The sequence below is a fragment of the Gavia stellata genome, chromosome 6 (genome assembly GCF_030936135.1).
Source record: "Gavia stellata isolate bGavSte3 chromosome 6, bGavSte3.hap2, whole genome shotgun sequence".
In the NCBI taxonomy this organism is placed as follows: domain Eukaryota; kingdom Metazoa; phylum Chordata; class Aves; order Gaviiformes; family Gaviidae; genus Gavia; species Gavia stellata.
The window spans coordinates 15,676,546-15,699,796 of NC_082599.1; the positions used below are offsets into that span (position 1 = coordinate 15,676,546).

Here is a 23,251-nt window from a genome sequence, read left to right on the forward strand (position 1 = left end):
CTAAAATGAAAGGTTTATTTTATGAAAAATTAACAGAGGATATAACAGCAATATATTATCTTAAAGGTATACCGTATCTTAGTTAAAACATACTTCAAGAAACTCCATTCAATTACATACCTATTTCAAAATTAAATAATAAATTAGGTTATGGAGAAATTAAGAGGATTCATGCTGGGATTTGAAATTAGTTAGGCTGCTGAAAAACAGAAAAAGCTTGTCTAGATGATTCAGAATGCCTTACTAGCAATGGTGAGATGGAGTCTGGGATAAAAAGAAAGTCAAGACTAGGTAAAGAGGTATAAGAGCCATCTCAGTGAAATAGTCTAGGGCACATTGGTTGATACTATCAATGTTTCAGGCCAATGGAATGTAACTGCCAGAATGGGTGTTTGGGTTGAATGTTGCAATATTCATTTTTATCCCTCTGTCTTTTGATGTCCTTCTAGTCTGAAAGTTATCTGCATAAGGGCTCTGCAAAATCATGGGTGTATCATTGTCTCAGACATACCTCACAGTATCTTTTTAGTACATCTCATTAGTGCACGTATATTTTTATCTTCATAGTTTCTTACCACGTACTGCTGATATGTAAGGAGATCAAAGATCAAAGCCCAGGACAGTAGTTCTGCCTGTAATTGAATACAATTGAAAATAATTTGTGGGTGTAGCCTTATAAAAGTGTCCTGGCTTTAGGAGTTGAAATTCTGCCCCAAAACCTCATTAAGATTAGGCAGGTTGCCTATAGGTTGTTTACAGAAATCAATTGCTCATCTGTTGCATAGTTAATGTTTTGTACCAAATTCCATGGTGATATCTTTTCTCTACAATTTTTTTGATCAACTTCCTGACTTCATCTAAGAGAAGAACACAAGAAAATAAGGATCTCTCATTTGTATTCTATAGATGTGAGCTTAAAACTGTTTGTTAACCAGGGGATTATGGAAGAGGGACAGGGAGTGTATGAGTAGCTATGGATTTCTGAAAAACCAGCCAGAAAGCCCTAGCAAGCCTTGGAAATAAGGAACTGAATTGGGAAACCTGTGGAGACATATTTGGTTAGTGAGGGAACGAAGCTAGAAAGCTGGTCAATACAATAATGGTTTTTGTGTAATGTCTTGGGTTTTTCATTCATTACAGGGTGGGATTTTTTTGTTATTTATTTGAAGGCTCAGAGCAACAGTGATCAATAGTAGGAACAACAGGTCTCTTTAAATTTGCCTACTCCTGGGTGGGAATAAAAAATGGACTAAATGTGAAAGGTGTCAGTGGGTATTTATAATGCACAATGCTTTTGCACTTACCTCCCTTCTTCCAATCTACTTTGCTTTGGATAAGTGTGATACTCCAGTTCTACAGAACTAATTTTCCTCAGCTGCACGTTAATAATAATGTCACACACTTTTTTTTGAATTCTTTTTGAAAGTATTTTTCATTGCTTTCCTTTATTCTCCTTGGTTCTGCCTCAATCCCTACTAATTCCTCCTCTGTCTACTTTTCAGGTCTTTGAGATTTCTCATCTTGCAATTTCTATTTCTGTGCCTGCTCTGATCTTTGTGCTGTTAGTTGTGAGGTTTTAGTCTCCAAGTGTCAAGGACTTGATAGTAGAAAGCAAGGCAAAAAAACAGTAAAAAAAGGCATGATGAAAACAGTGAAGCTATGGAAATGAGAGAGAAGTGAAATACAAGTCCCGTTTTAATTTAAGGCAAAATGGTTGTGGGATTTTTTTGTTGTTATGTCTTTGTGGGGAAATAGAAGAAAAATGAACCTTTGAAATTAAAAAAGAAAAAAACCCTTGAAAATGGAAGGCCTGAAATAAAATCTATATGTAGACCCGAAAATACAAAGCATAATTTATCAACACATTATTAACACTCAGGGGTTACATTCATGTAACTGTTACTTTGAAATGGTTTACACTAATATTGTGGCACCTGGATGCAGTAGTTAGAGTCTTCATAGATGTCATAAACGAAAACCTGGAAAACTAGTTTTTTCTTAATTTATTTGTGGTCTGAAATCCTTGAGAGAGTTATTTCTTACTACCCATATAGGAAAGCATATGACTTCATATTTTGCACACCATTGCAGAATGCAGATTCTCATATTCTCATTCTTGAACTTCCATATGAGGAGGTTTTGTAACTTGCTAAGCTCACAGAATTTAAGCTTTGGTCTCCAGTTGTCCATAAGAAATGCAAATTGCTAATGCAACTTCAGCTTCTATCCAGTAACGGTGCCCTGGTGAAAACAGTACTGCTGTTTTTACTTTCTGTTTTGCTGATGGACGGAACAGGCGCTCTTTTTACTCCTGAGGCAAGGAAATCTCCTGTATCTTGGTCGAAAGATTGTTTCACCCAGCCACGAGTTTGTGCCATTCGTATAGCTGATGACAACATGGAACAGATGCACCTATTTTTAAACGTGGTGATTATTTGTAATATAGGAGATTGACCGTAATATGAAAACTAGTAATTTATCATTATTACATTTCTGTTTCTAAGCATAATTATCTTAATCTTGTTACAGAGCATTGAAATGAACTGTTAATTATGCTATGTAAAACATCTGCCAATTAATTTTTCCTCATACTCTCTGAAAGTCAATAGTGTTTCAGTAATATTTTGCTTTTACAATTGTCATTCACTGTTTGTTTTCGGAATTCAGACTGGCAAGTTAACTTTCATGTAAGCATAATGCTAGAAAAGTAATAATTATCAACTATGTAAGTATTTTCTAGGGAGTGTTGTCTATTGGTAAAAAGAAATTCAAAGTTAGGATTCAGGATTTCATTTCAGGATTGTTGCACTCAGCAGCATGGGAAAGCTTCAGTTTTCTGTTCTGATTTGTTTTTCTGTCAAATTGCTGCGAGTGAGCAGAATGTTATGAATTTTAGTGAGTGCAGGATTCGTAACAGTGACATAACAAGAGCGGTTGGTGTGTTGGAACAATATATAAATGTTTAGCAGCCCTGGTAGAAATTGCAAATGGGATTGCTTTTTATTTTCTTCTGAACTCAAACATCTGATACTCCTGTTATCTAAATTTCATTTTGATCACTGTGTTTTTTCAGAGTCCAAGGGTAATGTCATGGCTAAACCGATTAGCATTTTTGGGTTCAATTGCTGTTCTCGCCATAGACTTTTCTGTGTGATTCTGAGTAAATTAGCTAGCCACACTTTTTATGCAAGAATTCATCAGCTATAGGAATGGGGTGATACTACAGTGGTCAGAGGCATTTTGTAAGAACTAATGCATAATTATTTTTGTACACTTTTTTTTTGCAACTTTTCATGTTATGAATATGAGAGATATACTAGCAAATGCCTGGAAAGACATAATTTATATTGATTAATGGATGGAAAATTCTTGGAGCTTAATCTGGGGAAAAAAGCACTGTCAGGGTTGAGCTTTAAGATGGTGGTGTTCTGAGTGTGTGTGTGTTTGTTTTTTACTTTTGCTGAAAAGCTGTTTGTATTACTTCAGGATATGTAGTCAGTGGGTACGTATCCAGAGCTATTTTTCAAAAACTGTGAGTTAAGTTCCCACCACTTCATATTTAGCACTTACATAGAACTTCAGCTTTTATAGCAGCTTTGTGTCATTCAGTTGATGCAACTCTTTCTTCACACAGAACCTTCTTTGGAGAACAGTTCATAGCTTCATCAGTTTCCATTGCTGCAATAGGTGATCCAAGTATCTAAAAATTGAACCAAGATCGTACATTGACTAATATCAGCCTACACCACCAGCAATGCTGACATCATTAGATACAGAATGATTTTATTGAAAAAGGAGAGGTTTGAGTGATGATTAAGCGGATGCTGTTATTTCCTCCATGGTGTTTAGGAATACTGCAAATAACTGGTGCTGACTATTTTTATACCTTTTTATCTTCTAATGGTGTGAGCACAAGGGTGATCACAATGTTTTAAAAGCCTTTTTTAGTGCTATTTTGAGTGGTTTCAGATTATATTTTTAAATAGATCACTGGCCATATGAAAGAAAGAGGTAATGATCGTGTGATCTTCTGCAGCATACTGTTGTGTTTACGGTCTTTTACCATAGGAGGTACTCTAGTATTGAATAGCATGTTCTGGGACATTAATGGGTAGAGCTGAGACATTAATTCCTAGTGAATAATTAATACAGCAGTTGAGTGACTGTGTTTATGAGTGCTCTGAGTAGTCTGAATTTCCTGGAACGTTCAGTGATAATCCAGGTAAACTTCTGTGTAGCGCTGTGCTTGGGACTGACCCTCAGGCTCATAGTTTTGACAACGTCATCGGCAGGTGATTTACCTGGGCTGCAGTGTGGCATGCCCAAGCTGGCTCTGTGCAGCACGGCAGGACAGCTTTAGCCGTTTCCTCAAAGCTGGCATTGATAACACTTGCTGGCCAGTTGCCAGTTTCATGGCAGGCAATGTACACGTCCCTCCACTGAGGTTCTGTAACAGGGCTGCCTCAGTGCCACCGTTGCAGAGTCATCGTGAAGCCACACTGGTGTGCACATCATTATTCACCATTATTATACTATTTCCTACATACCGACCTTACGTTATTTTGGATAAAAAGAGTCAACTGTGTAAGGTGTTTACAATTCAAACAACAGATACAGGGTGTGAGACTGAAAGGGGCCCCCGGGTCTTTTAGTGGGTCATCTGCTAGCACAGGCAATAGGGTCATCAGGTTCTTTCAAACACTTGGCCTAATTTGGGTGAGTGCAAAGTTCACGTTGTTACTTAAAGTTCCTATTTAAACCTCTGAAAACGCATTGCTTGTGTGCAAAGCTTGTTTTACTGCACTGTTGGCATTAGACTCTTGGTGTTGATTCTTCCTTGCTATTAAGCCCAGGGAAAATAGTGAGGTGAAGTGGTTTGCCACGGTTGCCTGAAAGTCTGCAGCAGACGTAGGAGTAAGACACAGGTCAGTCCCAGTGCCCTGTACAGGCAGTGCCTCATGTGGAACGTGTTTCTTGCCATGGACTTCTACAAAGGCATTATTTCCCTTTCAACTTTGTTTTTCTGTCTGGCTTTCCCAGACATTCGCTATCTGTTTCTTTAGTCTTTCAGGTCTTGTACATCCAATAGGCCAGTGAGAAAAGTATAAAGATTTTTAGGGAGCTGTGTCATTAGTGGGTTGGGCATTGAAGTTTTTCCTGAACTAGGGATAGTGCAGAGAGCTGTAGCTTTATAGGCTTCTATGGCACAGCAGACACCTGCTGCGTATCTAATCCCTTGGTTTTCACTTCTCTAGGATAAGCATTTTCTAAAGAAATGGGGTTAGCATTACAATTGCATATTTGTTTCAGAACATACAGTAGGAGCACAAAGTTTGAGTAGGAACAACAGTTTGGAACAGGGTATGTTGGCCTGAATAAAGTACAGTCATTATGGTAACAACAACAGACTAGTCCCTGTGTGAAGTTCTGAGATGCAGAACCTACAAAATATTTTTAGCGGTCTGATCAGTTGATTTGAAACGTAGAATCTCAACTACTTAAACCAGTTTCTATGACAGCCCAGATCAGAGTGTTAGCATTAAGGAGAATAATGTTAGCATAGACAAGCAATGGTCTTCTTATAGAGATCAATAACAAACATGTGGATGTACTTAAACATGGGCTTTTGCACAGCTTTGATTTTCATACTAAATGAAAGTCACATGCTAGAATTTTTGTGCTTTGGAAAACACTTATTTTTTTCCTAAACCATTTTTTAATCCATCAAAAACATTAAACTGAAGACATTTTTGAATGTGGAACAGGTTATTTGGTATTAAATTGAATCCTTAAAATGGACATAACTAGAAATGTAATGGGCCTGTTTTGCAGTATTTTCATGAACTAGCGTTTCTGTGTATAAATACATACCAAAGTTAATCCACCTATAATATGCAAAAAACTTCTCCTTGATGGGATTAAAATTAAAGCAGACCACATTTCCCATAAAATCTCAGGATTCAAATGTAGTTTTTGATATTTAGCAGCTGCTGTTTGATTTGAACAAGAGTGCAGTCTTTGCCAGATGTGACATATTAACTTAGCTAATATGAATAATGAGTCTCAGTGTATACGTGCAAATAAGATTCATTAGTGTTTATCTAACATATGGGAGATATTAAAATACTTAACCTAGGAAGAGTCAGAAAAAGAAAGCAAGCATAAGAATTTTAGTTATTTAGTTAGTTTAAGCCCGGTATCATTTTATAACTAGGTAAGTAGACACTTTAGGCCCTTATAACCTGTAATGCAACACATGATTTTTTGATTTAAAAAAATAAAAGATAAAAGGCCATGTTGTATTTCAGGAGGAAACCGGGTTGGAGTGTGCATGTCACTATTGGATCCGTAGGCAGGCTTTTCTCTGATGGAGGTCCTGTTTTAAATCTGAATGAGCTGCTGTAGTTATATTTATCTTTAATGCCTACCCACGGCAGGATGCATCAGCTCTCAGTTATTCCTCCTCAGGAGAGGCCTCAACTGAAGTTGGAGAGGTGTGTTACAGGCCACCTACATTGCTCTGTTTTCAGTACCTCCAGCAGTAATACATCTACATTTTTATAAGTACTAAACATCACCCCCCACGAAACAGTTGTTGACCAGGGATGCTGTTTTGCTTCCTTAGAGCTGTTCGATTTACGTGTTCTACATTTGTATATGTGATGGCATGTGATAAAAGTGAGAGTCATGATCTTTTGGTGTATTTCAGTTTAGAAGGTGGCCTGATATGACAGCAAGGTCACCCACCTAACTTGAAGGACAAAACAATTTGAGTAATCTCTGATGTCACAGAATCACTAAGGTTGGAAAAGACCTGTAAGATCATCAAGTCCAGACTGTTTTTGCACAATAGCTAAATGAAATCTCTCTCTTGCATGTATCATGCGTGTTTTAAAATAAGAATCCTATTTTTTTATAATAATACTGAGACAAGTTTTATTTGTTTCCCAATGTATAGGAGTTATGATTTCTTAGCATCACGGGTGCCTTGTGAGAAAAAATAATGAATTCTATATTAAAATCTTCTAAAGATTGAAAATATCCTGGAAAAGACTGTGACGTTAGGTTGGATTTCCCTGTTATTGGAACCAAATGACTAAACCTGGGATTTTGCAAATTCCGGTCCTTTTACTTTTCTAGCCTACACTTCCTAGACCTGATGGGCTCTTGATATCCATAAAACTTCAAACTCATCTTTCAAGAACTTGAGATTTTCAGTCCGGACAAATTTGAAAGCGAGAAGATGCATTTGTGAGGCAAAAGGTTGATAGGTTAACAAAAGAATAACTAAACAGAGGCTAACAGGCTTAGGGCTGTGATGTTAGAAGGCTGAACACAACAGGATTTGGGGACAGGTAAAGTGAATAGTGTAGATGCAGTCATTGGAGGCGTTAGGTAGGGTTTGTGCTATAGTTACTGAATTTATCGTGTGGATTTCATCATCGTATAAGAAAGGTGTGTTTGTACATGTACACGCATATGTGTGTGCATACAAGAGCTCTGTAAATGTTTTCATGTGTGTTATATACCTAACTTGGAAATACAGGTTACCCTCTAAGAGTGGGCATACGGAGCTTTATTAATTGCTTCTGTGAAAGAAAACAGGAGTGCACTGGATTTTTGCTGAGAGTCCCATGATTAACTTACTTCTTTTCTCTATACATAATCTCAAAGTAACTTGCAGACAGGCTTCAGTGACTTAATAGCTGCTGAGAAGACAGCATGTCTAAGCTTGCAAGAGAATGAACTTAGCTGGAGAGAATGCAGCCGGATTTGTAGCTGCAGCAAGCCACTTCGGAAACTTGTCCCAGCTTGATTGAAAATTGCTTCCCCCGTTAGGTGGGAGGAGGTTTTTCTTTGCTGTTAGGTTTCTTTTTTCACCCATCTCATGCTGCTTACTCACCAGCTGAACCCTGATGAGATTTTATAAAGGGAAGAAGTCCCAAGCAAGAGATTGCTTCATAGTATTTAAAACATAAAAGGATAAAGGAGGAGAGGCTGTTACTAGCATGATGAAGCAGACTTATTGCAGTTTGAGTGTCAAGGTTCATTTTAGTGCTGTTTATAAAATTAAATCAGGTTTATGATCTGATCAGAAACCAATGTTATGTAGAAGAGAAAAATAATTTCCCTCTTGTTTATCCAATGGCTTTTTTTAATCTCCATATGTATCGAAGCATGGCTATAAGTTTGCTCTAGTCAGGAAGTTTATCTTTAACTTTACAATATATTTATGCTGTATTTAAAAAGTGAAAAACTTATCTCAAATCTCATTTAGCATAAATTGATGCTAAGTATGAATTTGAAGAAAAAAAAAGTCACCTACATATTTTATCACCATTCGAATTTTTATTACAAATTACATACTTGAGCAGCTTCATTCATCCAGCTGAAGTCATTTCAGATGACCTTTTCCTCAGCAGAATCTGTCTGAACAGAATATTGTTCTGCTGTTAATTGTTTTGGACATAGTGTGTGAAAGATCTTAAGGGAGTTGAATTTTGTTGTTCAGGGTTCACAGTACATAATTTTGCTTGCATGTTTACTGCTGGCCTGTCAAAGTATATGAAGGAATAAATTTTTCCCACAGACCAACTAATCATGAAAATAGTGTTGAGGTGTTTGATTGACATAGCAAAGCTGTTAATTTAGAATGTATCAAGATCAAATGGAAGTTATTGCAATTAGGAAGTGATTGTGTTCTCAGTTGAAATTTTTGAATGCTGCATTTTTGTGCATTTTTATGCTGTCTCATGGATGTATTAGGGAATTTCTGTGGTTTGTTACATTTAGATACTTAATGTTCAACACAATTTCGGTGCAAATTTTACTTTTTTGTAATAGCTGATAGTTAATTGATTGGGGAGAGTCACTGTACATGCAATGTTTCTGTACTCTAAAGGGCTTTGGGGAACAAAGGATTTAGCCAATCTGACATTTTGTTGGGTTTTTGTTTGATTGGTTTTGTTTTACAACTTTGGTTCCAAATATTATGCTGTCAGGCTAAAATCTTCCTGCTTATTTCTCAGAGAATGGCTCCTTTATGACATGCTTAGAGGTTCCTGATCGCTATATAGTTCTGTTCCAAGGTTTGTACGTTTGAAGTTGTGTTCAATATATATCACTATATATTCAATGTATTCATTTATAGTAAGTCCTTCTTTGGTACCATAGTGTGGCACAAATGTTAGCGTCAGTACTTTCATATCCATAGTCCTTGAATCTTAATGATTCAGTTATTCTTGAAAGCCATATTTTTCTCCTAAGTATTCTTAGGAAAAATTGTGTGATATCAAGAAGAAATGTTTGTTCTCTCGCTTTCTCTTTTTAAAATCTACATTCAAGCATATGGTACTGACAGATGACACACAGATTCTAGAGGGCAAGAGGCTTCTTACGTCCCTAAAATTGTGGACACAGGTATGGTGGTGAAACAAGCTGGCTTAGTTGAAAAAAGCTGTGGATACCCAGTGGAGTCCCTAAAGCAATTTAGCCTTACCCCAGTAATGGTAATTTTTCTTTGGATGAGTTGAGAAATTTTCTCACGGCTTCACTACTTCTGTTCCGGTGCTGTGGGTGCCGTTTCTCATTTTTTCACATGCATGATCTACTCACTCATGTGCAGCTGCTAAGGAGAAGTTTGTTCCAGGTTTAGGCCTTGAGTATCACCTCCACATTCAGGTGTCTGTAGCCCAGTATTAGCATTAGATCTTTTCCTTATTTAAGACTGTAGAAAACAAGCAAGCAGAAGACTCACATTAAGAATAGTGCTGAGCTGATAATGCAGCTCTTTGGTCTCCCTGAAGAGATGTAGCGCAGAGGCCATTAGCCCTGTCCTTGGGGATGCTTACTGAGATGCTCTCTCCAATTGACCCTTTGGCATATAGAAGTGCACCGGATGGGGACAGGCTGTGCAGGGAAGCAGTTTAGTTCTCTGTCCTGGAAGGGAGATGGCTGTGGCTGAAGTTCTGGCATATTTTTTAGAACATCAGAAAATACTGGGGGGAGGGTGGGGATTGATTGTAAATTTACGATAACAGTAGTAAAGAAAAATCCAGTAACCTTATGTGCTTCCTTGGATTGCCCATACATCCTGCCATGGCTTTATTTCCCTTTTGGCTTGCAAGCTTTTATTGTTACTATTTATTAAAGAATATGAAAGTGATCAGTGTTACAGAAACTAAAAGGTAATGTGCATCTGTCTCAGATGGTTTTATTCTGCAGCCACCTGACAAAAGATGCACCTCAAATGCATGCTGTAACTAGTGCTTTTGTGACCCAAACAGGAAAATAAGGGTTATAATTTTCCCAAAATTTGGGAAATATTTTTTAGATCCAGTACTTTTTGCAGGGACACAGTGCACCTTTCCATTCCTGACAGCTAGCACAGATCATGCTGATTTGCATTTGGATAATAGGATTCATAACTGAGCCAGCTTAGCTATGGCACTTGGATAGGGGGTGTTAATTATTATTTTTTTTTAACTGATGAAGCATTATGCTTTGTTATAAACAAAAGATGGTTAGAGACAAGTAAATATTGTTTAATGCAAGGGAAGGGGCTGGTGACCACATTAACGTTCATGCTTTTAACCAAGTGGGAAAAGATAGAGCTCCTGTTTTTCTTCCCTTGGCTGTTCTGGTTCTCTCAGCAGCCTGACTGCCTTCCCATGTGACATTTTTGCATTGCATTTCTAGGTCAATGGTGACAAAACTAGCATACTTGTGCCCAAATTGATCGTCTCAGTCTGCTGTACTCCACATGGCTTTCACATCCATCTTTACCGTAGTCTGTGTTTGGATTTCAGAAGAGCCTGTCAGCTTTGCATTTCCTCAGGTCTTAAGAAACAGGGATGGCTCAGCAGGAGCACATTAACGTCTCATGTGTTTTGTCCTGCTCCAAGTATCTGGAAGTAGGAGAAAAATAGGAGGAGCGAGCTTTGCAAATAGATGAGAGTGATGTGGGAAAAGTCGGTATAAAATCAGTGTCAGTAAGGGAGGTGATGCATTTGCTAAGGTTATGAAAAAAATTGGCCAGATTAATTCTTCCAGAGAAGACCTTCCGACTGTTGGACATTAGTGTGCGCCTTTTGGTGGATGTTCTCTTACTCTTTCTCCTTCCTGTGGGTGAGAAAAAAACAGCACAGTTGGGTTCATGAGCATCTTTCTGGAGGACAGACATTGCAGAGAATTGCCTTTAAAGGCATCACTTTTTTCTTTAATTGATAAACTTATAACAAAAAGTGGTTATAACCACTTTGTTATAACTGAAAGATGGTCAGAGACAAGTGGACAATGTCTACTGCAAGGGACGGGGCTGGTGAACAGCTCGTCCCTCCTGTTCCTCCTTTCAGCAGCAGCCTCTTGTGTGTAAGCACTGCTCCTCAGGGCCTGGTGATTTTCTTCCCTGGGTGCTGTGCCCATGACTGCCGTCCCCACGAGTGCCACTGCTCTGTGGGGACACCCCAGGGCCCCTGCTCCCAGCCCACTGCCACCCCGAGCTCGGCAGGAGGCGAAGCAAGAGGCTGGTCTCCTGTGCATGCACGGCTTTCGGATGTGTGAAGGGTGTCACTGAGCAGCTCCTTGCCAGGGACGCTGGCAGGTCTGGGACTATAATTCCTGGTGTTCAAACCCTGGGATTGTCCCAGCCAGGCTAAAACTGGGTGTGGAGGGCAGCGAAGAACCAAAGATGTGGGTAAGAGGACAGAGACAAAAGGCAGAGCTGAGAAAGACAGGAAAATTGGCACTCAGAGCTGGATTTGATGCTAAGCTTGGCAATAGCAGAGATGTGCTGTTGCAGATCTCAGCTGTGTAATTTTCTGTTTTTCCTAACACAGCTAGTTTTAAACAAAGTGAGGTGAATGAGTAATTTTTTATTTCAATTTTCTTGCACTTAATTTCTCGGCATGACTGCAAAGCTACCATAGATGATTATATTTTAAAATTCTCTAGGTTTGTAAGTAAGAAAATATTTCTGATACAGCTCTCTTTTGGCTAATGAAATAGCAGCTTATGTGTGAGTTGGTATTAATGGCACATTCCGTAATGACACACAATTCAATTATTTTATTACACAGAGAAGCACTTAGACACAAACATAAGATATTTCTGAATCTAGGCATCAGCTGGAGGTGATTGAAAATGCACTATTTGTGTATGTTTCTTCAAATAATTACTGTGGAAAATATTGTGGCATTGTAGTTAAAAGCAAGTTTTTTTAATGCTAGTAGCTGAGGGAAGAGAATTCCCAAAGATAAATGCTCTTCTATAATCCCATGTTAATCTTCCCGACAGAAAGCAGAAGAAGAAGAGCTTGTCCTCACACCTGATGGCACCAGGGAATTCCTGACATTTGAAGTTCCACTGAATGACTCTGGATCAGCTGGACTTGGTGTGAGCGTCAAAGGTAACCGGTCAAAAGAAAACCATGCCGATTTAGGAATCTTCGTCAAGTCCATTATTAATGGTGGAGCAGCATCCAAGGTGAGAGGGAACAGCTGTGTACCTTTGTCTTCCTTGGTTTTCCATAATAAGACTGTTTTGAAAATAACCACAGATTGAAGAAGAGTGAGTCTGAGTAACTAGATTTTTCCAATTACACCATCAGAGGTAACAATTAGATTTCTCCTCAGATTCACATGTTTGCACATCCCAGGATTTAAACAGCCTTTACAGATTCTTGGGAAAGATACAAGCAATCTCTGGTACAGTTCAATTAGTATGCTATTTGTGCAAACAGGTATGATAATAGCTTGCAGTGCAAATCTATAATTGGAATAGACATTTCCTACAATGGCTGCGATGGAAGCTATTATGCCAGTATTCATTTGGCCATAAACTATTAGGACCAAGCATAGTTGTTTGATTATTTTTCTTTTTGTTTTTTTCCTCTCTTCAGCAGACTAAACTTCTTTTGTGCATGTTTTGTGTAACTAGCTATAAACTTTCCTTTTCCAGGATGGCAGGCTTCGAGTGAATGATCAACTAATAGCGGTAAATGGAGAATCATTATTGGGCAAAACAAATCAAGATGCTATGGAAACTTTAAGGAGGTCCATGTCCACTGAAGGAAACAAACGGGGAATGATTCAGCTTATTGTGGCGAGGCGAATAAGTAAATGCAATGAGGTAATACGCTTTTGATATCAGGACTGGGAGTTTTCACTTCTAAGGTATTTGTGTTTTAGGAGATGTCATGTTTCCTCTGAGACCTGGAAAATAATATTTGAGAAGCTAAAGAAAGAGAGAATTACAAAATGATCTGAATTTCAGTGTTAGACATGCTAACCACATTATTGATCAATAAAGTTTTTCTTTTGAGTATTTTCATCAACGAATAACAGGAAACACTGAATAAAACTATATTGATTTTGTAATTGGATCCCACTGTTTACGTGATTTTTGTTCTTTGGAGTTTTTTATGTAGGTCTATTGAGCCTTTCATTTATAGACTTCGTGTTAACTGACTTGCTTCTTTGTCACTTTCAGTTTTTTTAATCAAGAGTAGAGCTCTTAAATTTCATTATTATATTTTATCGAAGCAATTAAAAGTTCCGTGTAAAGATTCTGCAAAACTTGGTGCAAATAATTTTGTTATTTTGGATTTTAAATATGTTGTGTCTTGGTCTTCATTGCAGGGAAGTATGAAATACTGAATTCAGGGTGAAGTGGTGATTCTCTTTCTGATATTATTTGCAGCTTCTATCTCCTCCACTGGAGTGTTAATGTGTTGATGTTTTGAAACATATTCATGATTTTTAATAGTTTATCTTCTAGATTAACGTAAACAATGCTATATAGTAGAAATACGTTGGCATATGATGCTGAGAAGGACTGCAGATGCTGTGAAGAACTGAATTAGACTTCAAAATTATTTTGACAAATTGGAGAAATGCACTGAGTTAAATAGGGTGCAGTTGAATGGAGGGTCAGGGAAGCATCTGTTCTTAAGACATCTGAAAGTCATTCTTTCATTCTTGTTAACACCGGTAAGGTCTTATCAGAAATGTTACTACTTGAGCATCATGCTTCAAAAATGATGTACACAAATTGGTTTAGTACTGCTGATCTTGCCTAGGGGGAAAGGGAATGGTTTATTTTTTAATGCATAAAATTGATCTTTAAAAAATTCCAGTTCATAGCGTTTTATAAAATCATGTTTGAAAAGACACTAGCCTCTCTAAAAGTATGAAGCTCCTCTTCATTAACTACTTCTACACAGCTTTAATACACATACTTACTTATATATACACACTGCTAGAAAGCCAGCTTGGATGCACACAGTTTCTCGCTTGGTGTTGAAGGAATTCTGACCTTTTTATATTTGGTGATACCCTGTTCTAGCCATAATTCTGAACTCGGACTCCAGAGAGCACAGACTGTCCTTTGGAGACTGTTTCTTATTCCTACTCAATTTCAGATGTATTTTATGTGTTACTACATAGAAAGGGTGAAGTATTTTAGACTATTTCTGTGTTTAGTTTTTTTTTTTCCCCAAAAAAAGAGTATGAAAGATGTTCACTCTGCCCTTAGTGAAAATCTTCTAGAACAAATGTACCAAGACAGTGTTTGTAAACATGATGGAGCAAATCCAGCAGTGATGAACCAAAGACATTGCTCCTTAAGTCCAATAGATTTTTTGCTCACTCAAGAATAGTTTGGTGCCCAACATCTGCTTAACATTGACGAATTTATTTTGCAAAAATCACATGGCAAAAATGCACAGCTCAGTCTACAGTGTATGTGCTCCAAGATGAAAGAACTGATGTTAGAACCAGATTTCGATACACTAAAATGTATCTCTAGAAGGAGCATGATGGGCCTACTTTACGATTTTTTTGTGGATTTTCCCAGCTCCTTAATGAGCTAGTGAGATGAGCCATAATAATTTGGGAAAGTGAAGATATGCAATTATTGGTGTACTGATCATCTTTGCAAAATAATTTTTGTAACTATTTTTTCTCAAGAATTCTTGCTTTCATCAGATACATCCAAAGGAAATAACTAAGTCAATACTGTTTGCATATTTTACTATGATGAAAGCACAACTTGCATGGATATAAAGCTATTTACCTGCTGAGCTGGCAGTATTCAAGAAGCTGGTTTTCTGAAAGTCTTGCAATGTCCAGACTTCAGTGAAATGAAAAGTGAAGAGAGAATGTTTTTCTTGGCATTTTGCGATTAAACCCTAGTTCCTTGCTCAAGAATTGGACAAATTTAAACTTCAGATATTATTAATCAGATATAATATTGATAAACTATGATAATATTATTTATGTATCCTGTAGATGTGGTGGTTAGGGACATGGTTTAGTGGTGGACTTGGCAGTGTTAGGTTTACAGTTGGACTTGATGATCTTAAGGGTATTTCCAACCAAAATGATTCTATGAATACCATATATGAGTATGGTATTCAGTCACCTTAGCCCCTAAGTAATGGATATGTGGACTGAGACCCAGCTGGAGAGCAGCACTGCATGACTGAGCGTTGCAGTGTTGTTCGCTTTCTATGGAGCATCAGATATTGGCCCTATCTGACAGCCTCAGCTATATTATGCTTAATTCAGCAACTTGGATTACTTAGATGCGCTGGCACACAAGCTGTCCCCTTAGAGTATTCCTGTAGCTGCCACTAGCGTAGTATACAGTCTTAGCAAAGATTTTTAGTATTAGAACAAAAAATAGATTACATCAAACTGGCAGCAAATTCAGGAGCTTGCAGATTAGAAGTAAAAAGCATCAGAAGGGCAGACTCTATCTTGGTAAATCACACCTTTTACCAGCATGTTCCTCAGGGTTTTTACTGTTGTTTCTTAAAGACAAAAAGAAATGTTTATCTTTTGAGAAAGTATTTCCCTGGTGTTTTCTATGCTTTTCTCTCTCTTTTGGTTCTCCAAAGGTGTCGCCATAAAATAACAACAGCAACAAAAAAGATCCTGTCCAGCTGATTTCTTTCCTGTGTTGATTCGGCATTGTATGTGCCTACTTTATGGACAAAAATGTAGCTTACACTCTTGTTAGTTTTGCAAAACTACAGTTAAGCGGAATGAGCTCGATTATATTCCCTTTTGTGCATTGCCAACAGCAGTGTTCGTTCAGCTCCATTCCAGTGACATGGTCATTCCTGCGCCGCGGTGCGAGGTCAGGACTCGGTGCCCTGGGATTCCCTGCTGTGCCGTGGAGCAGCCGCAAGCGTCTCGGAAGGGGAATATGTACAAGGAGTGATAATGCCAGTGCAAAAAAGAATTATGCTCAACATCTGGATGATAAAAACATTCGCTATCTGGCTGTTAAAAAACCAGCAGCAAAAAGAACAACAAAGAAAAGCCTTTTTTTATTTCCTGGCTTCAATTCCAGTAATCGTTTTGCATTTGCAAAATCAGACTGAGTTCTTCTGAGATAGATAGGCAACAAAGTCTGCTTTTTTCTTCAGTAAAATTGAGTTTGAATTAGATGTTAAGAAATTTAGTAGTATGAATACAGTTATTTTGGTTTTAGTATTCATTTTCATAATCAGCCCTAGGAATTGTAGGGGTGGAGAATTCATTTGACAGCACAGTTCTGCAGAGTCCATTTCTCTGAGTTTCAGTTCAGAACAGAATTTTCACGTGCTTTTTGTATTTTGGTTGCTGTCTAGAAGAGAGCACGGCTCAACCCCTGTTGTCCTGGGTTTAGAGAGGCAGGGACTCTCTAGCAGATCACTTGCCTCTGATCTGCTGCAGAGGAGCTGTTTCTTTGTCAGAAAGCTTTCTCAGACTTCAGAAGTCAAAATCTACTTGAGCATGAAACTGTTTCAAAACTTTGTGAAGTGACCTTTTTCATGCCAGCATTATTCTCATACAGTTTCACTAGTTCTTGTGTTGTAGACTAAGCTTCCAAAACAATTACAGTAACAATAAAAATGTACATAAACACCATAAGAGTATTATCTTGTCTTCAGAGGTAGCGAGGAGATCATTCACATCATCAGCACTTATATAACTGTAAACTCAAAAGAGACCACAAACTTCCCAGAAGATAAAAAGTGTTTTTATGCTGTTGTGGTTTTACTGAACTGAAGAGTTGCCTGTAGAAAGAACACGCATTGACACACCAGGAGACAGAGTATAATCCATCCAGGTTTTCAAATGAATTATCTTGTAGTAAATGTTGATATAAGCATGGAGTGAGTGGTAGTTGTGAATGAACTCCAAGCCAAAAGTGTGTATCTGAGTTTTTCTCCTGTTTGCATTGCGTCTACACAGAGTACCGTAATATAGTTAATTCTGTAAGCTGCACTACTACAAACCTTGGAAAGCTTTGTTTAATATCTCAGCCACTCCAGACAAAATCACACAGTGAATATTTGATGGATGCTGTTAGATTAGTGTAACAAAAACATTTAGTTTGGGATTTGGATATATCTAAGGTTCCTCCCCCGCCCTTTCAAAAAAGTTAAACATGCTGTTCTAATCTATGTTTTCAATTTTCAGCCTTTCCCTCTGTGATCAGTGTTGTGTGTTGACTCTTCATCTTTCCTATATAAGCCCAGAGAGACTTTAAGGTACTTTTCCAAAGTTGTGCAGACAGTGGCAAAAATGGGAAGAAAACCAGTAGTATTGACTTGATATTCATATATGGCCAGTATTTAACACCTCAGTTTTCAGAAGATGTGGCCATCAGCATTTTAGATCTTTAATTCAGGGTTGATATTTTTTAAATTACTAAGATTTAAGGAGAAACACTAGAGCTCCTTGTGCCATGTTCTGTTAATTAGTGATATTATTATGATTAGCCTGTATGGGCAAACAGCTGCTGGCTCTATTGCCATAATACATACACAGCGCTTAGGCACGACTGTCAGGCAGATCCGTGCAGCTGACAGCAGTACGTGCTGATTCAAGAAAATAAAGGTAATTGTTACGTTTGGAATCCTGCTCTTTTCAGTCCTGCAACCTGGACAGCTTAGAGGCACAGATTGCTCGTCTGCACTCTGTTCATGTCACGCACAGGCAGCACTTGTCTGCCATTAAGAGAGAGAGCATCACCATTTTCCTCAAAATGAGAGATTTCAAGGGTTTTTCTTGTCTGTCCCTTTTTTGACAGAATTAACATCTTGCCAAACCTGCCTGAAATGAAGGTTTGCAAATGATTTGCAGATCCCCAAATTTCTTTCTGCATGCCTGTTCATCTTCGCTCCAGTTGCTGAGTTGAAAACAGAGCATACCATGAAGCAGAGAAACAGTCATGAATCCAGACCATATAAGGACCTCAACAACTGTTTAAATAAATTGACTGGTAGACAGATCAGTGAGAGAGACTTTTCAAAAGAGTGGTTTCATTATAAAAGAAAGGAAACAAGCAAACATCTATTTTTTTCTGGTATGTGTGGAAGTATAAAACATTCAGCATCATTTTTCCCTGCATGCATTAGGTAGTTACCTACTTTGAAATTGGTATGACAGGTTTTTTTTTTTTCTTTTCTCACTAGATTAGTTTTGTGACTACCTTCTGGAGTTCATTTAACTATCGAAAAGGCTTTAGTACCTCCTTCTAACACAGTGATTTCACTGTTCACTCCCTTTTCCAAGTCATTGATAAAGCTGCTCATGAGTCTAATCTGTTCCCAGCCCTGATCCCTGGGGGAACCTACAGCTGACTCTTCTCCACCCTGAAGACTGATCTCTGTTTCCAATCCTTTATCAGATTTCAATCCAGAAAATGAAAACTTAGTCCAGTCTCATGAAAACTTAGTTTCTTTAACGCCTTTGGTATGAAGCCACGGTAAAAGCTTTTTGAAAATGCAAGTATGTCATGTCTGACTCATTGCCTGAGAGCTCAGAGAGCTTATGGGTCCCTTTGTGCAACTCCAGCATCCCAGTGAGGCAGAATTTCCCATGGACGTCTGCCTTCCCCATGGACCCGTGTCCATTATGCTAAGTGATCTTACTCTTTATTGTAGATGCCACCATTCTATCTGGAAGGAGGTCAGATGCCTGGTCTGTAGTTCCCAAGATCCCCTCTAGGTATATAGGCAACCACCAGTCCTCTGGCACTGTGGCCATTCGTAACAGTATGTTGAATGTTTTGGTCAGCAGTTACGCAATTTCATGGTTGAGTTCCTTCAGAGCTTTTGGGAGAATGCCATCCAACCTGGGTGACGTGTTAACTTCTCACCTACCAATTTGGTCTAATGCTCCTGCATATTTTCTTCTGGCTGATCTCACTCCTCTCCTTATTCACTACAAAGAATGGGGTCAGGTGTGGAAATCTCCCCGATATCTTCAGCAGTAAAGACTGGGGCAAAGAAATCATTGAGCTTCCCTACTGCAGACTTGTCCCTCAATGTCCCTTTCCTCTGGCCATCGAGTCATCCGACTGATTCCCTGTGTACCTTCCTATGTCTGATGTCGCTAGTGAACATTTTACCTTCAGTGTGAGCATCCTCTCAAGGGTGCTCCTTAAAGTCTTCCTTCTTTCTTTCAATTTCTTTAGCCATATTGGTTTGTTTTTTTTAATTGCGGCACATTTTACCTGAGCTTCTAATACAGTAGTCATTAATAGTCTGCTTTTAGGCCTCTGGTGGTCTTCTTGGTGCATGACTTCCAGCGTACTTAGGCAAACTTCAAATACTTCAAACTTCAATCCCAAGAAATATTTTTAAAAGTTAGTTGTTCGGAAAGTATGCACATGGGTTTGTATTTTGTAGTATTATAGTGTCTTCTGTTCTGTGCTTCTACCAGCCTCTCTTCTGCTCCTGCCATCTAACTACATTTTGCAAAGCTGTGTGGGTTCTCTCCCACCATTCTGAAAGCATTTTTTGTCTTCTGTTTGCCTTCTAACGTTGCCAGAACAAGAATTGCCATATTTCTTAGAAACATTGTACTGATTTTACATTTACTAGTGCATGATTGTGCATATAAGTCAAACCTAACCCTTTTACTTGCTATTACATTTTTGCATCTTGCAAAGTTTGTCCCTAAAGCAGGATCTCAACTTGGGTGATAACAAAGAAAACCATATTTAATATTGGTAATAGTATGTAAAAGTATGTCTGTTGAAAAAGGAAGCTCAAGCATTTTGGACGTCTTGGTCATGGTTCACAGATAAGAAAGGAAAAAGAAAGCCTGTAGAATAATTCTGTGTGACAGAAAGAGCTTCAGTACACTGGATGCAGTGTAATATGTAGCAAATTTTTATACTGGCTTCTTTAAAATCCATAATGCTTGCATGCCAGTATTTGGATAATTTACTTTCTGAAGGAAAAAGGGAGTCTGATTATTGTTTCTTTTTTAAAAAAAGTTTGTTTATGCTTTGAATATTTTGGCAATGTTCTCGTGCATAAACTTTTTTCATATTTATGTGCGTAACTTCAGATAGGATGGATGGTGGTGTTTAAGTAAAAAGGACTGCATTAGTTGTCCTTTTATCATCTAGATAAGCAGCAGCTGGGCTAGTTAGTACAGACAGTGCTTTAGCAAACAGCTGGTTCTTATCTGAATGACAAAGGGCCAGGGTAGAGACCTTTTTTATTTAAAAAAGGAAAAAAAAAATTGTTTCTATTTTTATTTTAAGAGAATGGAGGAAAAGGAGCTACAATCTGCAGCATGCAAGGTTTTATTGCATTTTTATGAATATGATCTTTTATTATAGATCAGTGCTAGGACCCAGAGAGGGAACTCTCTCTTTTCAGCCTGGAGAAGAGATGGCTCAGGGGGATCTTGCCAGCATCTGTAAATACTTGAGGAGGGGAGTATAAAGACAACAGATCCAGACTCTTGTCCCACTGTCAGGACAGGAAGCAATGGGCACAAACTGAAATTCAAGAAATCTCTTTAAACATAAGAAAAAAGTTTTCTTCTGAGATTGTGGTCAACCACTGGCACAGGTTGCCCAGAGAGGTTGTGGAGTCTCCATCCTTGGAGGTATTCAAAACCCAGCTGGACAAGGCACTGGGCAACATGCTCTCACTGACCCTGCTTTGAGTAAGAAGTTGGACTAGATAATCTCCAGAGCTGCCTTCCAGCCTCAAGTGGTCCGTGAGTCTGAACTGTCACACCAAGAAGTGCTCCTGCTAGGGGCAGCTATTGATAGGAAGTATAGGGACCGGTTGCTGCCTAGCTTGCTTTCCTAGCCGGGCCTTTAATGAAGGTCAGGAATTTGTACATCTTTGTACCTACTCTTTATCAGTTAATCAAATTAAATTATACCGGATAGTGCTGATAACGGCTAAGGGAAGGAACTGGAATGTGTAATTCAAGCTCGTTGTTAGAAATGCATCAGGAAGAGCAGGTCTTTATTTGAACTGCAATCTTGCTTTGGACTGTCGGTCTCTTTGTCTTGCCCACAGCACAGTTTCCAAATTCAATGTATTTTTTCCTACACAAAATTTCTGTTAACAATGTAAGGAAAAGACTTTTTTTTTGTGAAAGCCAGTTGTGTAATTCCTGTCTAATTTTTGCTATTTTATAAATGGCATTGTATCTTTTGTAAAATATTTGTGTAGCTGGCTGCCGATGCCTTTGTTTAAACCCATCTTTTGAGATGCTAATTAGAAATGGAAAAAGTTTCCCCCATGAAAATGATAGAATATGTGATTCACTTTACAAAACACAGCCATCTAAACACAGCACTCTTGCAATTTCTTTTAATTACTCTGTACTTTACTGCTTTACCAGGAGTGAATTCTATGTATTTGATTCACAGCTTGCTTCTTGTCAGTGTCTTTCTGAAAATCTCTTGAGACCTTCCTACAAATGAGTTTGAAAGTTGATGGGTTGTCACATAAAGAAGGCCTGTGAGATACGTCTCACTAAAAGCTGGACACTTGTTACATAAAGTCATCAATATAGCACTGGGAGAGTAAATCCCAAAGCACTTTGATATTTTCACACTTTATTTAAAGGCAGTGAAATAAAGGTTAGTTTATCACTTAATGCCTTTATCATGCAAGTTTAAGCTCTCAAGCAGTCTAATGTTGCTGTGCTTTTTCTTCTAATTGTTTCAGAATTTTACATTTCTGGGTTTTTTCTTAATTTGCCTTAGATTCCTTTATAACAGAGACTACAAATATTGTTTAATTTACTTTTCAGTAAAGCTGTCACTTGTAATCTGCAATTTAAAAAAACTAATAAAACAAATCCTCATTTCACAATTTAAACCTTATTGAGTCTAATTCACTTGCACTGCAAGTTTATTATTCTCCTGCAGTTTGACGTGCCTCCAATTGTAATTGTGTTGACCCTCCAATGCAGTAAATCTCCCCAGTGCTTATCAAACTGGGAGAGATAAGTCTACAATTTGGAACTTCATTAAATATCTCATTTATATTAAACAGATGATGGCTTTGAACAGAAATAATAATTTTTACAGGCTCGGCGACCTCCCGATCGTGGTCTCCTCGACTTTGTAATGTGGCGTTTCGCAAACCTCCACCCCTCCGTGTACCGGGAGTTACGCCAGCGCCCAAATGTCAAAAGTCGTTAGTCCATCAGGCTGACTTCAAAGCCTCTGCTGTGGAGACTGCAGCCGAGTGCTTTGTAGCCCTTGAAGCAGATTTTTAAAAATCTTTCATAGCATACATTTCTTAGTCATCTGGGGATTGTGGGTAGAGTGATTAATAATGGGCAGCTGTTTAAAGAAGAAAAAACAACCAACAAACATGTTGCTCGTTATTGTAATTCCTGAAACTATGAACTACTCCTCTTGTGCTCAGTTAGAGACCAGTTCTTGGAATAAGCGTTCCCAGTTCCCAGGAGCTTCAAAGAGTTTGCAGTATGCTCAGTATCTTGCAGTATCTGGTCCCCGCTGTATTTCAATACGTACAAAATATATGCTGTGGGATTTGTGTAAGACATTGCTCTTAAGTTTTAACTGTACACTTCAATATGAAGAGGCATGTTGGTGAAAACAGCTAATGCTTTGATGTGTGAGTTCATATGATTACCCTGCAAAACACATCTATTTTTTAATATTTGTGTATTTTTTAATAGAGCTGGATGCAGTTCATGCTGTTTAGATGAATTTATTTAATGGTCTCGGCAAAGCTCCTTTGGTAGCATTACCGAGTACCAGCAGGGTGCTAGAGCTCAGGTGAACCAAGAGCTTTAGGAACATGAAGGCTGGATGGTGCGAGGGCTGGGGGATGGTTTGGGGAGTCTTTATCTCCACGGTGAGTGGCTGGGTGCTGACAAAGTTGGCATCCGAGCTGACCGGCGAGTGCCTGGGCGCTCATTCCTCACTCCCAGGGGCTGCGTTGGCAGCGGCAGCGGAG

At 38.4% G+C, this 23,251-nt stretch overlaps 1 protein-coding gene across 8 annotated transcripts in view; it reads left to right on the top strand.

Moving 5' to 3' along the window:
- PARD3 (par-3 family cell polarity regulator) overlaps window positions 1-23,251 on the top strand; it is a 458,445-nt gene that overhangs the window by 266,177 nt on the left and 169,017 nt on the right. For all 8 annotated transcript variants that reach the window (XM_059818399.1, XM_059818402.1, XM_059818398.1 and 5 more), the window contains 2 exons: window positions 12,295-12,483; window positions 12,958-13,128. In XM_059818399.1, the coding sequence (XP_059674382.1) occupies window positions 12,295-12,483; window positions 12,958-13,128 (360 nt within the window). The remainder of the gene's footprint in view (window positions 1-12,294; window positions 12,484-12,957; window positions 13,129-23,251) is intronic.